The sequence below is a fragment of the Armigeres subalbatus genome, chromosome 2, assembly GCF_024139115.2.
Source record: "Armigeres subalbatus isolate Guangzhou_Male chromosome 2, GZ_Asu_2, whole genome shotgun sequence".
Taxonomy (NCBI): domain Eukaryota; kingdom Metazoa; phylum Arthropoda; class Insecta; order Diptera; family Culicidae; genus Armigeres; species Armigeres subalbatus.
This window is the reverse complement of record NC_085140.1, coordinates 17,096,698-17,111,404: the sequence shown is the minus strand read 5'-3', so window position 1 is coordinate 17,111,404 and position 14,707 is coordinate 17,096,698. Positions and strand designations below refer to the sequence as shown.

The window sequence follows — 14,707 nt, the reverse complement described above, 5'->3', positions numbered from 1 at the left end:
TATCGGCCTAAATCGAGACTTTGTAACTGATCAGACGTATATCAAAGTGACTTAGAATCCGAAAACCAATAATTAAAATTGTATATCCTAATTAGTAAAGTGACCATTCGGGGTAACGGGTTATTCGGGGCACTGGCGTTCGGGTTAGTGACATTCGGGGCAGTGGCATAGAATCAAACCTATATATGTGGACGAAGAATCAGAAGGAATAAATTTTGGCTGTTACGCCCTTTACAAATGTTGGTCTAATCAGTATTCGGATTCGCTAAGAAAGAATTGTCTTACAAACGCTTCCAGCATATCATAGAACGCTTTCCTCGTTACTTTGCTTGTTTCTAATTCGTTACGTCTCTTTCATTCTCGTTCACTATGGCGTCAGCCTCAAAGTTATCAAAAGATCAGGGGTGAGTTCGAAGCCAAATTAATTTAAAAAAGATCAAGCATCCTCTCCGGAAATCACGTTTTTATTATAAGAAGTTAAAAAATAGTTTCATCAAAATAGTGAATAATGTACAACAATCATAGGGTTACTCTCGTAAGATTATGCATTTCAACTTGTTAAAACTTTTATAGAGAAGGACTATGGGTTTCGTATCTTGAAGAAGCTTGTACGTACACGTCAATATGAGGGATTTGCGCTGAATAAAATTCAAATAAATGTATCTAAGCGAAGTAAGTATAGCTATTTTAAATTAACGGAAAAAATGCACTATGCGCAAATACCTTGTTTCCTCGGTCCATCGTGATCGGGTTTCTCCTAAGCAGTTTCGACGATGGTTTCCATGTTCTCCTTATTGTCTTCGCAGTCCAATGTGATGGTGTCCTAATGCAAATCATAAACGTGAAATAGGTACCTAAGTGAATATCCGGATACGGATAGCGATTCTTACCTTGGGTAAAATATTCGATATTTGTAGATCTTTGAAATGTTTCCGATCTTCGTCCAGCACGTTGCTTCGCAGTGGTGTCGAGTTTCGAATCTCGTCGTTGTTCAGACTGGTACAAAGCAGACTAACATCCTCGTTGTCCTAACCAAGTAATGCATTCATTAATCACATTGACGAATAAAAAACTGATCTATTAATCTACTTACTTCGCTGATTGTTGCGGATAAATCCAAATCGGCGATGCCACGCTCACGCCAGAACCTTCGGATTATTCTATCATGCGGTGACGTCATCGGAACGTCCTTCGGATAGCTAACGTTCTTTCGCACGGGAGTCTCACCCGTAGGTTGGTACAATCTCAATTCCTCCCGATGGAATCGATCCACCTGTACGGCTAGCTCGGACAAATTGGCATTTGTTTCATTTTGATGGGAAGTGATGTTCCTTTGAAGCTGTTTATTTAAGGCGATCGTTGTGTGGCGAAACTCAGACTGCTCAACGGCGTCGGAGTCCAACTGGTTCTGTAATGCTTGCGTTTGTGCGGAATGGCTAGCCGTTGAGTCTGACTGATGCCGCTCGAATTCGGAAGAAAATTGGGTCCATCGTTCACGGGACGCTTCATCGAAGCTTCGAAGTGTATTACTTTGTTGGTCGATTGATTCTTTCAACTGGACACTTGACGATTCCACCGGAATGAGAATATTATTCTGTAGGCGTCCTTCAACAATAACTTTGTGTTCTTGTCGAATCTGATCGACCTGCTTTGTATTATTTTCGATCAGTTCGAGATCTTGTTTCAAGTTTTCAACATTTTTGTCGACAGCAAGATTGGCGTTTTCAATCATTGTTCCGACGGAAGCCTTTGTTTGTCCAACCTCCCGACCGACGTCCCGCAATCGATCCAAATTGGCTTGTTCGGTTTTGATTTCTTCGCACATCGACATCAGAATGGCCAGCCGGCCTTCATGAGCTTTCTTGGAGGACACAACGAATTCCTCAACACGCCTTTGACTGTCTCCGAATCGACCAACCATCTGGTCCATGTCCCTCAGCATCGTCTTAAGGGAGGAACAGAAATTCAAATTACGCTCCTCGCTATCCCTACACGCTTGCCACGTGGTTAGGAGAAGCGCTTTCTGCTGCTCGTCCTGCTCGGCGAGTGTTTTCTTCAGGGCTTGGACGTTTGCTGTGATCGTCATTCGCAGCGATTCCACAGCCCGTTCGTTTTTTGCCGAGCATGATTGCGCAAGTGCTATCTGTTCCGAGCTCCATTGGGAGTGATTATCGCGAAATGTAGTCAAAAGTGAGAAACCTTCTGATGATATAGTTTCGGAAAGAGATTCTAAAGCTGTGATTTTCTCCCGAACTTCCTGCTGTACAATATTTTGTTTGCCAAGGTATTTGTCTAAAAAATAAATTCAAAAGTGGTTACTTCGACAGACAGAACTTTTTTTTTTTTTGTGTCTTTATTAAGGAGACTTTCAGCCCGAGGCTGGCTCGTCTCCGAGACAGAACTATTTTGAGCTGTTTTTTAAGCTGGTTTCTTCAAACTTACCCCAATCACAAACAATCGTAGACGAAATCTGGTGACAGTTTTGAGTGAGTTTGGCCACATTGCCCTCCATTGCCTGCATTCGGTTCTTTAGCTGCTCAACGAACTGTTCACAAACCGTACGATTCTGCTGATCCGTATTTTTTCTTCTATCGATTGTATCCTAAGGTAGAAAAATCTTATTCAAGTATCATTCTCGTAGACATTTTTACTGACTTACATGCAATCCGTTCGTATCCTGTTGAACCGTTTCCACGACTTCAATCAGCTCCTTGGCCTGGTTGGTCAGTGCCGCTTCGGTTTTCATATGGCGATCGAGAACGACCTTCTTCTCGGCGTAGCGCCGCTTCGTTTTGTGCAGAAATCGCTTGGTGGTGGTCAATTCATGCTTCGTATGGCATAGCGTGTCCTCCGTGCGACGCAAAATCTCTTCCTTCTCTATCAGATTAAGGCTGACTTCCTTGAAGATGGATTCCTTTTTGGCCAAATCTTCCTTCAGCACCTTGATCAGTACCACCTTATCGTTCAGTTCCTTCGTGGTAGATTCCGACTTGTACACCATTTCGTTGTAGGTCTCCTCCGGCAAATAGATACCATTTTTGTCTCTCGTGGCCAACAGCTCCCGCTTCAGTCGATCAATCTCCTCCGTGTATTCTTTGATGACCGTCTTCTTAGAAAGCTTTTGGTTCGCTTCCGGCTTATTCTGGATGTTCTTAGCTCTGTGTGCATACTCCAGTGTGCTCATTGTCTCTTCAAAGTCCTTATGCCCAGGAGAAACGGTCGCAATGATGGACGTTTTAGTCCTTCCACCCAAAGACTCTTGCAGCAACCGAGTCAGCTTAGATTCTCGATAGGGCACGTGTGGCGTTCGTTCAACTAGTGCCGTTATGACCCGTCCCAGCGTCAGAAGAGACTGGTTAATGTTGACCGATTCACGTGTCCGAATTCCTTTTTCGTTACCGGCTTTTGTTATGTTTTCACTTCCAGCCAGATCTACCAGATTGAGTTTTCCAATTTTCAGCAGCTCCTCACCCTCGATTCCGTTCTCCTTGATATGCACGATGATAGAAAATATGGTATGCGATCGGGACGATTGTGCATTCATTAGCGTGGAAGCTGTCCGGCGACGTTCTTGACCCTTGGCCAGAAGCTTATAGACGTCGTCCTTACTATGGACCGGTATTTCTTCCAAACCTAAAAGATCAAAAACAATATTTTACAATACGAAAAACATAATAATTGTCTGCAATGCACTTACCTTGAACGATAACCGACCCCTTCTTATTGACATCATCGTAGATACGAATCTTGACCGTATCGTCCGTGGACAATAAATCACATAACTCCTCGTTGTACAACTCCAAGTACGAAATTCGCATCGAGAACTCCAACTCCGTCATGCGCAACTCATCGAACAGATGGTTCAGAGCCCGCGGGATAATTCCCGTCTGAGTGTCATCATCCCAACCGGAGCTCAACTCTGGTTGTTCCTCTCCTACCATCGTGTAGGTCTTTCCGGTTCCGGTTTGCCCGTAGGCAAAGACCGTACAATTGAATCCGGCCAGCACTTCCTCGATGTACGGCGCAACGACTGCGTGGTACACTTCATGCTGTTTCGAGTGAATGTCGAAGGCCCGATCGAAACTGAACTTTTTGGAACCTCTTGTATCCACAAGGGTCGGTTTCAACAACACTTCTCGGCTTGAAACCACTTCGACAACTTCTTGTGAACGAATCAATTTCTCCCTGGCATTAGTTGGTCTGAAAAAAAGGAAAATTCTTTTGTGAAGCACCAAAAAATAACCGCGGAAAACGAAAAGACCAACACTCACCTAACACGCAAATAAACCTGTACGTTTTGATTACATTTGAGCGGTTTTCCGTTGCTCGTGTTAATTCCACTGCTGGCATCCATGTTCTCCACTGGACCTGGGCTCCGCCGTTTGCTGCTTCGCTCGCCGGGTAGCCTCGAACTGCTCGATCTTTTCCCTCCCACTGACGGAGACAAGAATTTTCGATTGATAGACGAAATTATGACTTATCTTGAGGTACCCTGGGTCGCGAAATTCGGCTCGAAAGCTGCGGAAAATTATTTTTCTTTCGAACTGCACTGCGTGTTTGATGACCGTTTGGATTTTTTGATTGCTTGTTGATGATGAATGCGAGATGAACACCAAATTAAAAAGAACGCAGCCATTCGCTTAAAAGGAATGAACACGTTCGTTAAGATTATTCAACGTTGCCAAACTGCAGAGGACTTTAACCATTACACCGTTGTTAACACGCCGAATTTTTCACCTGCACGAGTACACGGGTAGATCTTCACTCGATGTTAAGCCCCAAACGCAATACAACGGAATGGCGACAGAAACGGCAAATTTGACAGAAAATATATGGGCTAACTGTCAAATTTTCTGTCTTCGTCGCCGTTCCGTTGTATTGCGTTTGGGGCTTTATTGTTAGATTCTCTGGATGTGATACACTCCGCGCCGTTTCTAATGTTCCCAAATGGGTACACTGAGGATAATCCGCACATATTTATTGGCGAAAATCCATAAATTTTTATTTTAAGATCTATATGTGCGCACATAACTATCCACTATCCCAGGGCGCACTTAAAACAAATTAGTGTAATATTTAATGTTCACACCGCTGAACAGTGCTAGGTCCGCAGTCGGTAAAATAGCCGAACCCTCTGCCAATATAATTTGCGCGAAACGCAAACAGCGCTTCGCGCGATAGGCGAATATGGGAAAGGAACAAACAAAAACAAGCCAGAAAGTTGAATTTAATGAATGCAGTGTAAATAGCTTATTATAAATTCTTGCTAAAACCAGTGTTTTAAGGAGAGATAGCCGGAGAAATCGTTGAGAAACGTAGAAATTCCGAAGATTTGCCTGTAAGTAAAGAAAAATATGTAATTAGTTACTGAAATACAAACAAAATTATATAGCTTACAGAACATTCCAGTTGCATTATACTGCCCGGACTGTAAGTTTACGCTAGTTTGTACGGTGATCAACTTGTAAGTAAACCAGAAAAAGAAAAGACAATTGTAATTAATAAATTTTCAAATTGCTAGGAAAGTGCAGTAGAAGAAAAGGAAGAAGTCGAAACGGATTTGCAATTGTAAGGAAGAAGGGCACTATAAGAGTGGGTATTATATTGTCGCGCTCTTCTCAAACGCTCAGATCTTCGCGGTGGTAACGCGCAAGCAAAGATTGCGCAGCAACGCGCTCATAAGCTTTTCCACAGGGTGCGAGTCTGGGCTGTTAGGATTTTATAAGCCGCCGAATGGGGTTGCCATAGCTGAATAGCCGCCGTATGTAAAGTAAATGGGTGCACTCCGGCGCGATTCAACGGAGGCTGATTGAGATGATCACGATCCGAGTGTTTATCATGGGATGCATAATATAGCAAATAATGTATGCGCATGAAATAATAAAAAAAAACTCATTTCAGTTTTTGAGCTGCTGCAAAGACCAGCTGCTACAAGAAGTTAGTGGAACTTATTTAGTTCATCCGAACATATAATATCATGAGCAGCTGCACATACATTTCATTAGCGCAATACGATTTTTATTAGACAAACAAACACTGGTGTCGCCAGCTATTGTTATTTGGTGGGGCACCACTTGGCGCAAGAACAATAGCCTATGAGAAATAGCAATAGTCTATAAGAAAAATGAATCACAAATGTGAAGTGAGCTGATCACATTTTATTAGTGTACACATATGTATTACGTGCAGATTATTCTGAGTGCACTTGCACAAAACTTTACGCGGCGAATCACTGTCGAAAGGTACGGCCGCGCCAAACGATACACCGCAATGCTATTCGCCCATAAAAATCAAGTAAACGGGTGCAGAAAGCGCGGGGGTATTGTCAGATTTTCTGGATATAATACACTGCGTGGCGTTTGTAATATTCCCAAATGGGTACTTGCACAAAACTTCACGCGGCGAATGACTGTCGAAAGATACGGCCACGCCAAACGATACACCGCAATGCTATTCACCCATAATAATCAAGTAAACGGGGTGTTCGCGCTGTAAAAATAACAATTTTACACTGAGAAAAATATTGGAATAGGAAGACAAACACAGTTCGACTGAACTGAATGACGGTTAACTAAAGACTAATTTATTTATTCTCTTCATTTCATATAGTCTACATCAATAGATTATGATTGCTACGATTCGTTAACTCTAACACTCCTCCTCGACATCGATAGCTAAAACACCCGTTGCTTCACGTAGCTTTCCCAATTTCACGCTTGTTAACGGTTTCGTCATCATGTCTGCCAGCATATCTTCCATAGGACAATACAGCAAGCTACCCAAGCAACCAGAAGTTCAGATTTTACTTAAATTTACTCTTAACCGAACTAATTGGTTCACTATGGTTCACATCAAGTTCCAAGCATCCTTAACGGAACTTTAAAGTTCACTTAAAGTTCCGTTACATACAAAAAATTACTTAAAATGAGAGCTGATTAAGCCAAAATAGCCCTTCTTATCCAAACTTCTGGTTGCTTGGGTAATGACGTTCTTGTTTTTCAGGTCCTTGATGAAACAATACTTCGTATCAATCATGCTTCGAACGTTTGTCAACTTTCTCGTTCTCCACCTGTCGTATACAGCTTTGGTTATCCTCACGTATGCAGATCGGATGATCCACGATTTTCTCGAGATCCTTGAGCAGTTTCAGCATCCATTAGATTTATTTACATACTTCGGCTAGAGCAATGAATTCGGATTCGGTGGATGATAGGGCTACGCAGGATTGCTTCCGGGAGGCCCAATTCACAACTCCACCGCTGAAAAAAATTGGAAATCCTGATGTTGATTTTCGATCCAGCATATCTCCAGCCCAGAGTGCGTCGCAGTAATCTTCAAATTCTCTATTTGTGGATCCTAGCTTCAAATAATAGTTGCTCGTGTATACAAGATACTTTAACACTCTCTTCGCTTCAGTCCAGTCTCGAACGCGGGATGACTAACAGATCGTCCGAGAATTTGTGCGCTAATGAAAAAATATGTGGTCGTGAATTTACTGCAATATAAATACAGCAAACCACCTACCGCACTTCGGTACTTGTCACTGTTGGCTAATACAGCTGAATCCTTTTGCTGGTAACCAGGGTCTATCGGAATTCTCAATGCTTTCGCATTTGACAGACTAAATCTAGTAGCTAGTTTGGTGATGTATACCTGCTGATGGATAAGCAATCCACCTTGAAACTTGGTGATCTTCATTCCAACGAAGTGCTTGATGTCGCCCAATACCGTAAGCTTGAAACATTTTTTCAGGTGGTTCACTATCGCACAAAACTCGGCTTCACTGGAACAGAATACTAGTATATCATCCACATAAATAAGGATAAACGATCGCCGACCCTTCCTAACTCGAACGTGTAGACACATATCGGCTGATGACTGCACAAAACCAGCTTGCTTGAAAATGTCGTCAATTGTCCTGTTCCAAACTCGAGCCGCTTGATTTAGTCCGTATAAACTTCTTTTTAGGCGATACACACCGGCTGGATTGCCAGTTTCATAACCAGGGGGCTGCTTCATGAAGATTTCTTCTTCTAGTGTGCCGTATAAATATGCAGTCTTGATATCTACATGTTTGACTAGAAGTCTCTGTTCAGCTGCTACCGTTAACAGTGTACGGAAAGTGACTTGTTTAGCCACCGGCGCGAAAACTTCGTCATAGTCCGCTCCGTATTTTTGTGAGTACCCTTGAGCAAGTAACCGGTTTCATCTGTTTTTCGTTTGAACACCCTAATAAAAAATCCCAAAAGAATTACAATAGAATTTATTGTAACAGTACGATGAAATTAATAGTAATTACGGTAAACTCTATTGTGGCTCACAATAGAATAACATTAAAGAATATTGTTTTCAACCATCAAGCCTATTGTAAATGGCAGTTTTTCAATAGAAAATAAGGGGTTGTTATGTATCTTTACAATAAAAAAATCGATTTTTTCTCGAACAAATTTTTGCCATTTCAATTGAATTTATTGTAAATCTATTGCCAATATTTTACTGACAATAGAATGTATTGTACGTCTATTGGAACAACAATATGGCACTTTGATCGGCATGTTTATAAAACAATAGAATTTAATGTTCATCAATAAAATGTATTGTATTTTTATAATATTTTATTGAAACTCTATTGTATTTTTTATCCGGGCACCCACTTACATCCAATTTTCTTACGATCCGGAGGCAACGTTGTGATTTCCCAGGTTTCATTTTCCATCAGTGAAAGGAATTCGTCGTCCATCGCTGTTTTCCAAAATGCTTCGGAGCTTCGTGGTTCAGAAACTTCATCTGATGCCATGCCCAATGTATCACGGTAGCGAGCTGGCAAAATGCTGTTGGTTCCTCGAGAAGATCTTCGAATCGGTCCTCATCGTCTTCATCTGGGTTATCATTATCCACGTCCGACTCATCCAACGATTCAGTTTCATTGACCAGTGGAGTGGCTTGAACTTCAGCTGGCTTCATGGACAACTCATAGTTTAACATGTTTTCTAATTCCTTACTGACAACTTCTTCGGGTACGACGCTTTCGTCCTCCTCAACGAAATTCGCATCTCGACTGATTATTACTTTCCGAGTCGATCGGTCTAAAAAACGGTATGCAACGAGTACCCTACGAAAGTTAGCTTCATTGATGCAGGGCTTAGCTTCTTTCTTTTTTGCTTCACGATATGGACATGTGCAACACTACCAAATATTTTCAGGTGGGTCACGTTTGGCTTTTTCCCATGCCAAATTTCGTACGGCGTTGTAGGAACTGATTTCGATGGAAGAATATTCTGTAAATAGACGGCAGTACTTACCGCCTCCGCCCAGTAGCACTCCGGTAGTTTAGCGTCGAATAGCATACACCGGCTCACCTCGATTAGATACCGGTTCTTTCTCTCGGCTACTCCATTCTGTTGAGGTGAGTAGCTTGCTGTATACTGCACCCGTATGCCTTCACTTTTGTAAAAGTTCCTCAGTTTGCTTCCCGTATATTCGCCACCTTGGTCGCTTCTGATCACTTTCGGCGTTCACCCAAATTGTGTTTCATCAGGCTATTGACATCCTATTGTTTAGCCCATCGCCAGATCCTAGCCAGGATGTCCTGGGCTATAATTTTTTTTTTCGTACTGCGTTTCAATGATGACAGCGGGCTACCCAAGTAACACCAAGCATTACAATATTGCACATATATCAATCACAAATCGGCATTCCAAATGCTAATTGCATTAGATCTGTTTTAACAATGTGTTGTTGCATTTATTTATCAACTGTCAGACAACGATACCCTAAATCAGCAGTACGAATGCAGCGATGCATTACTGGTGCTTTATTTCAACATGCCAAAGTAATGAACCATTAATTCGATCTTATAATTGCCCTTTTCCACTTTAAGTCAACTTTTAGGGCTGTGTTTTTTACAAGTATATATAGCTTCATGGTTACTTGGGTATGTCTATTGATGATGATGACACCGCGCTTGTCACCGGCTCGGTTTTCATCATGGCCACATATTCTTTTATCTTCTCGGGTATTGTGCTTCTCGAGAATTTTTAGCATTTCTATGATTTTCCTTTCAATGACCGGGTTATGCGCCAGGGTATGTTGTGCGATGTTGGGTAAAATTTTATTTTTATTTTTGGAAGTTTTTGGCTGACAAATATAGTTGCTGTACATTATACAGTACCATTTTTCATATAATAATTTGCGTAGCGTCAAAATAGCATTTCAAATCTCGTTTCAAATTTATAAACTTACTTTTTATTTAAATCAATTTAAAAAATAAAAAAAATCACCCTTGACAAAAATACATCCGTTACCTTATATGCGAATGATCCGACTGTTCACAAACAACTGTCAAAAGTGCCGATACGAATCATATAGATGTTGTTGTTTTTCTCTTAGCTCAGGTAAATAAGAAATCATTATTTAAGGTATTTGGGACAGATAAATCATTTAATTTGTGTATTAACAGGCAAAGGAAATGGATTCCCACGAATATTTCAATGATGTTGACCAAATGTACATTGAATTCCTGGAGGAGGATGAATCATCTGTGAATCAGAGCAGCAAATAACGGATGATGAGGATTTCTCCTTTGATCCACTAGAAAATAGGAATACCGATGAAGAGATCGACGACCAGCCTCGGCATATTGAAAATGACCAGAAAATGTTTTGTTTCCCCGTAACAGTCTACACCCGGAACTTTAAAGGACATAAATCTGGACCATCGATTGGAAATATTCAGGTGAACTGTGAAAACGCCGAAGAAGTGATGCATACGTTTGGAAATATTGTGCGAGCTACGTTCGAAGAGAAGCCGTATTCGAGCCTCTGGTTGGTGGCGATGCGAATAAATATACCGTCCATTGGCATGAAAAAGCTACTCCAGACCAAGTGGACATGGACAAGTTCGTCACGTTCCAATGCAAAGCTTCAAAACGAACGTACAAACCAACCCAACTATTGGAAAAACCTGAGAAAATTCAGAAATTCCTCAACAAGGATATGAAAGTTTTCGTACATATTTACTCAGATTCTGTTGCTTCAGCCAATATGTACGATATATTGCGAATGCAGCTATTGAAACCGGAGGAGCGTGACAGGGCTGGTGCGGCTTCTAATCAATCAATTCGAGGCCTTTCCGATGAGCTCAAATTGATCCACGAAAGTTCCTACAGATCTTCAGAAATAAACTGGTCGGTTTGGGCGTCCTTATTGCTGACAAAAGATGCATTTGAACGAGAAGAATTAAAACTGCGGGGACCACCCCACCACCTAATACACCTCTTCAGAACTGTGCCTTCAAATTCACAACAAGTGTTGAACAATACTCGCAAAGATATTGGTATTGCGCAAAATGTAAATAAAGGATTCAAGGAACAGTTGGTTGGTCTTAGGGACGATTTTGAAAAATTGACAATATATGTAAACTCTATGCAACTTCGGCTCAATTCATTATGTACAATGCAGGCCGTAAATGAATCGTTGCTGACAGATGTGAGTGGAAGTGTTGTGGCAGCAGAGGATAGCTTCGGAAGAGAGCTAGCGGATGAAGTAGTCGATGCCGAGGATATTGACCATCTGTAAGAATATCAAGTTCCTGAAACCTTTTTTGAAGATTTTAATACAGTTGATTTCCAAATATGTATGAAATAAAAAACTGAAAAGTTTTATTTTATGTTCATTTTATTTCTCACTGCTGCCATTTCCGAAACCCATGGCTTTTACATCTTGATTCAATCCAATAGCAGGGTTAAACTTCCCGCAAGGAAAGTATCCACATTTTTGAAAAATGTTTGAGCTGTCGAATGATGCATACTGGTTTAATGTGTCAGAGATGAAAGTGATCAAGTTAGTTGAGGTGTTTTCTTTGTAATTACGCTGCATTTTCTTTTTGCAGTAACCAAAAATGAATTCGATAGGATTAAAAAATGGTGTATAAGGTGGTAAGAAAATAACGTGGATTCCCATAGATCTTAGGTACTCTACAATACGATGATGGCAGTGTATTCTGGCACCATCCAAAATCCATACTGAGTTAAAACCTGGGTGCTTATTAACTGCTCCGCTATTTGCAAAGCTGCGACAACACTCGAAGAATTTCTTTCTTGTAAACGTTCCATCGGTCATGTACGTGTTGAGAATTCCAGATTGTCCCAAAAAACATAACAAAGAAACGCGTGCTTTACGGCTGAATTCTCCACGATAGATAAGCTTCTCCCCGATCTTAGCATATCCTCTATTTCTCAACATTCCTCTGTTATCCAAGGATACTTCATCCAAAAAACACAGATTAGGTAAATCCCAAACAATCGACGCAAGTTCGTTTACAAAATAACAAATTTGATCCTCACGCACTTGAATGGCCCTTCGTTCCAGTACCTTCCAAGTATATCCTTCGGCGTGTAGAATCCTCGAAATGGAAGCTATACTGATTGTTACTTTGAAGACGTGTTCGAACCTGGCTTTCGCTTCATCCAGGAACATCGTGGGGTTAGATTTGAATAGGTCAATAATCCACTGTCGCTTCTCAATACCAAACTGAAGAAATACTCTCTTACGGTCCTTACGAGTCATAAGTCCATTTTCTTGATAACAATGAATCCAGTTGCTGATTGTGCTGTGATGTTTCCCGTAAATCCTTGCACATTGCACTTTGGAAAAACCCAAGAAAAAGAACGCATATAATGCATGGTATTTAGTATTGGATGAAGCATGCCGGCCCAAAACTTCCTGTTTGATTCTCTGCATTGAAAATTGGATTTATTCCCTGATTTTGAACTGTATGATATTAGCTACTGATTCACAACTTGTTTTGTTTGTTGAAAAACGAAAACATAAATATGTTGACGTTTGTTTATTTACATTACGGTGGCGCACAACTATTGATCATGGCGCATGGATGAGTGGCGCGTAACTTGTTTGGCCTTCTGCTAATTTTAGAAAAGAATCGCAATATACCTCTTCCTTCTTCCGCAACAGATACATCACACAAAACCTGCTATAATCGTCGATGATGGTCATGAAATAACGATAACCAGACACCGATACATTCTCTACAGGCCCGCTAAACTCGCAAACAGTTGAATTTAAAACAACCGTTTTAATGAGCTCGGTCGTTGGGAATTTCATCAGTGTTACACCTGTTTGTCTGTGTTTTCTCCACTGTCTTTTTATTTACCACTCGAATTCGTCAATTCGGCGAGCTTCATCTGCGGTCAATGAGTTAAATAGAAGGCGAGGAAGAAGACAAAATGCAAGTGTATTAGTGGATGATGAAAAAAGTAAACAGCAAATGGTGACGTACATATTTGCACGGCTTCTTATGGGAGCTCGTTCGAATGTAGTAGTGAAAGCTTTTTTGCCGTACACAAAAGGCACGCACACAATATATAGATTTCCATACCTTAGTATTTATTAGGTTCTGCAGCATCTGTACGTAACCTCAATCCGGTGAAAGATCAGTAGTACTTCTTGTTGGACTCAGGGGCAGCCAACCAATCACGAGCTCGACCGTTGTCGGAGTAAGTCGAAAGTACTACTGAACTGTCAAAAAAGTTCATTCGACGAGGACCGAATTCATTCGTGACGTCATGCTGCAGAACCTAATTTACATTGATCTGCGGTGCAACAGAACTGAACGAAATGGATGACGGATGCTAAAAAAACAAAGCACGCAGCCAACATTTCGAAGCCATCATCATCAGAAAGATCCAACCGCGTACTCTCGCATTTTCCAATCAGAATGTGTTCCAATCGCGACTGAGGTGGACGTGTGTTGTCAAACGCGCATCAAATTGAATGAGATTTTTTCCTCTGCCCTGACTGACTAATCGCCTCCAGGAATTTGGTGTGAAAAATCAGTGAAATCCACTTTTACACGCGTAGTTTGGTGCTAGATTGTGCAGTGATCGATCGGCGAGATGGTGTGGGGCTTTGTGACCTGTGGTCCGAACGAGGCGCTGGTGGTTTCAGGTGCGAAAATTTTGATTTTCCTGCAGGAAGAGGCTGTGAAAAATATTTCCTGCTGCATGTATTGTTCATGGGTGTGTGCGTGTGGAATACTGATGGAGAATGTGGGTGGGGTTGGAGTGTCTCCCAGGGGTAGATCACGATAAGAGGGATGAGTTTACGGTGGGTGGTGATTGGGGTGACACAATATCAACATTATCAACCACAACATGCCGCTTTGACTGACGCAAGTTTATTTTGTACTTGCGTGTGTTGGAGGATCTGGTGAGTACGGATTTGTTTATGTTGCTCAGGATGGGGATGAAAGCAGTCGACAGACAAACTCAGGATGAAAGCAACCCAATATCAACATCCCGCCTAAATGGAGCCACTGGTTGAGGTCATATAAGAGTAAACATGCTTGCCCAGTAGGGACTGTGGAAAACAGGATTTAATTTTAATCATATCGGACTCAAAGATGCAATGTTTCAGTAATGTTTAGCAAAGTAATTTAGTAATGTTAGCAAAGCGCGGAGGGTGATAGCAACCGTAATACATTCGACAAGCGTAATATGTAAATTTAAAGATAAATATTGGGTAGTTACTTATGAAAAAAGGGCAAATTTCTACTTTGTACAAAATTTCATGGATGGTCAAAAAAGCTTTTGTCATCACTCATGGATGCCATATACAGATGGGACTGACTTGCGATTCGCGAGCCTGTCTCTAAACTCGCCAATGTAGCACAATGTCCACTTTTGTTGGTG

At 41.4% G+C, this 14,707-nt stretch overlaps 2 protein-coding genes and 1 pseudogene across 4 annotated transcripts in view; 2 read left to right on the top strand and 1 right to left on the bottom strand.

Moving 5' to 3' along the window:
- Window positions 1-443: 443 nt before the first annotated feature.
- On the bottom strand, window positions 444-4,598 carry LOC134217973 (kinesin-like protein Klp61F). 3 transcript variants are annotated; one of them, XM_062696841.1, is made up of 8 exons: window positions 4,272-4,598; window positions 3,698-4,200; window positions 2,660-3,633; window positions 2,443-2,602; window positions 1,094-2,292; window positions 891-1,028; window positions 724-823; window positions 444-663 (listed from the first exon to the last, which is right to left on the bottom strand). In XM_062696841.1, the coding sequence occupies exons 1-7, from the start codon at window positions 4,352-4,354 to the stop codon at window positions 758-760; spliced, it is 3,123 nt and encodes a 1,040-aa protein (XP_062552825.1). In that variant the 5' UTR covers window positions 4,355-4,598; the 3' UTR covers window positions 444-663; window positions 724-757. The 3 variants fall into 3 exon arrangements, with proteins under 3 accessions (XP_062552825.1, XP_062552827.1, XP_062552824.1); XM_062696843.1 differs by having other exon boundaries at window positions 444-638; XM_062696840.1 differs by having other exon boundaries at window positions 444-823.
- A 5,476-nt stretch (window positions 4,599-10,074) lies between these two features.
- LOC134208841 (uncharacterized) lies at window positions 10,075-11,662 on the top strand (annotated as a pseudogene).
- A 2,060-nt stretch (window positions 11,663-13,722) lies between these two features.
- Window positions 13,723-14,707, top strand: part of LOC134217968 (flotillin-1) — a 31,845-nt gene continuing 30,860 nt past the window's right edge. Inside the window, exon 1 of the mRNA XM_062696837.1 lies at window positions 13,723-13,964. Within this exon, the coding sequence (XP_062552821.1) occupies window positions 13,913-13,964 (52 nt within the window). The 5' untranslated portion in view covers window positions 13,723-13,912. The remainder of the gene's footprint in view (window positions 13,965-14,707) is intronic.

Bases quoted from the DNA above. Each gene is read 5' to 3' on its own strand.
- LOC134217973 (XM_062696840.1), bottom strand. From the start codon at position 4,354: ATGGATGCCAGCAGTGGAATTAACACGAGCAACGGAAAACCGCTCAAA. The intron at 4,201-4,271 runs GTGAGTGTTGGT...CCTTTTTTTCAG, and splicing joins CAGGTTTATTTGCGTGTTAG to ACCAACTAATGCCAGGGAGA. The intron at 1,029-1,093 runs GTAAGTAGATTA...TTACTTGGTTAG, and splicing joins TATCCGCAACAATCAGCGAA to GACAACGAGGATGTTAGTCT.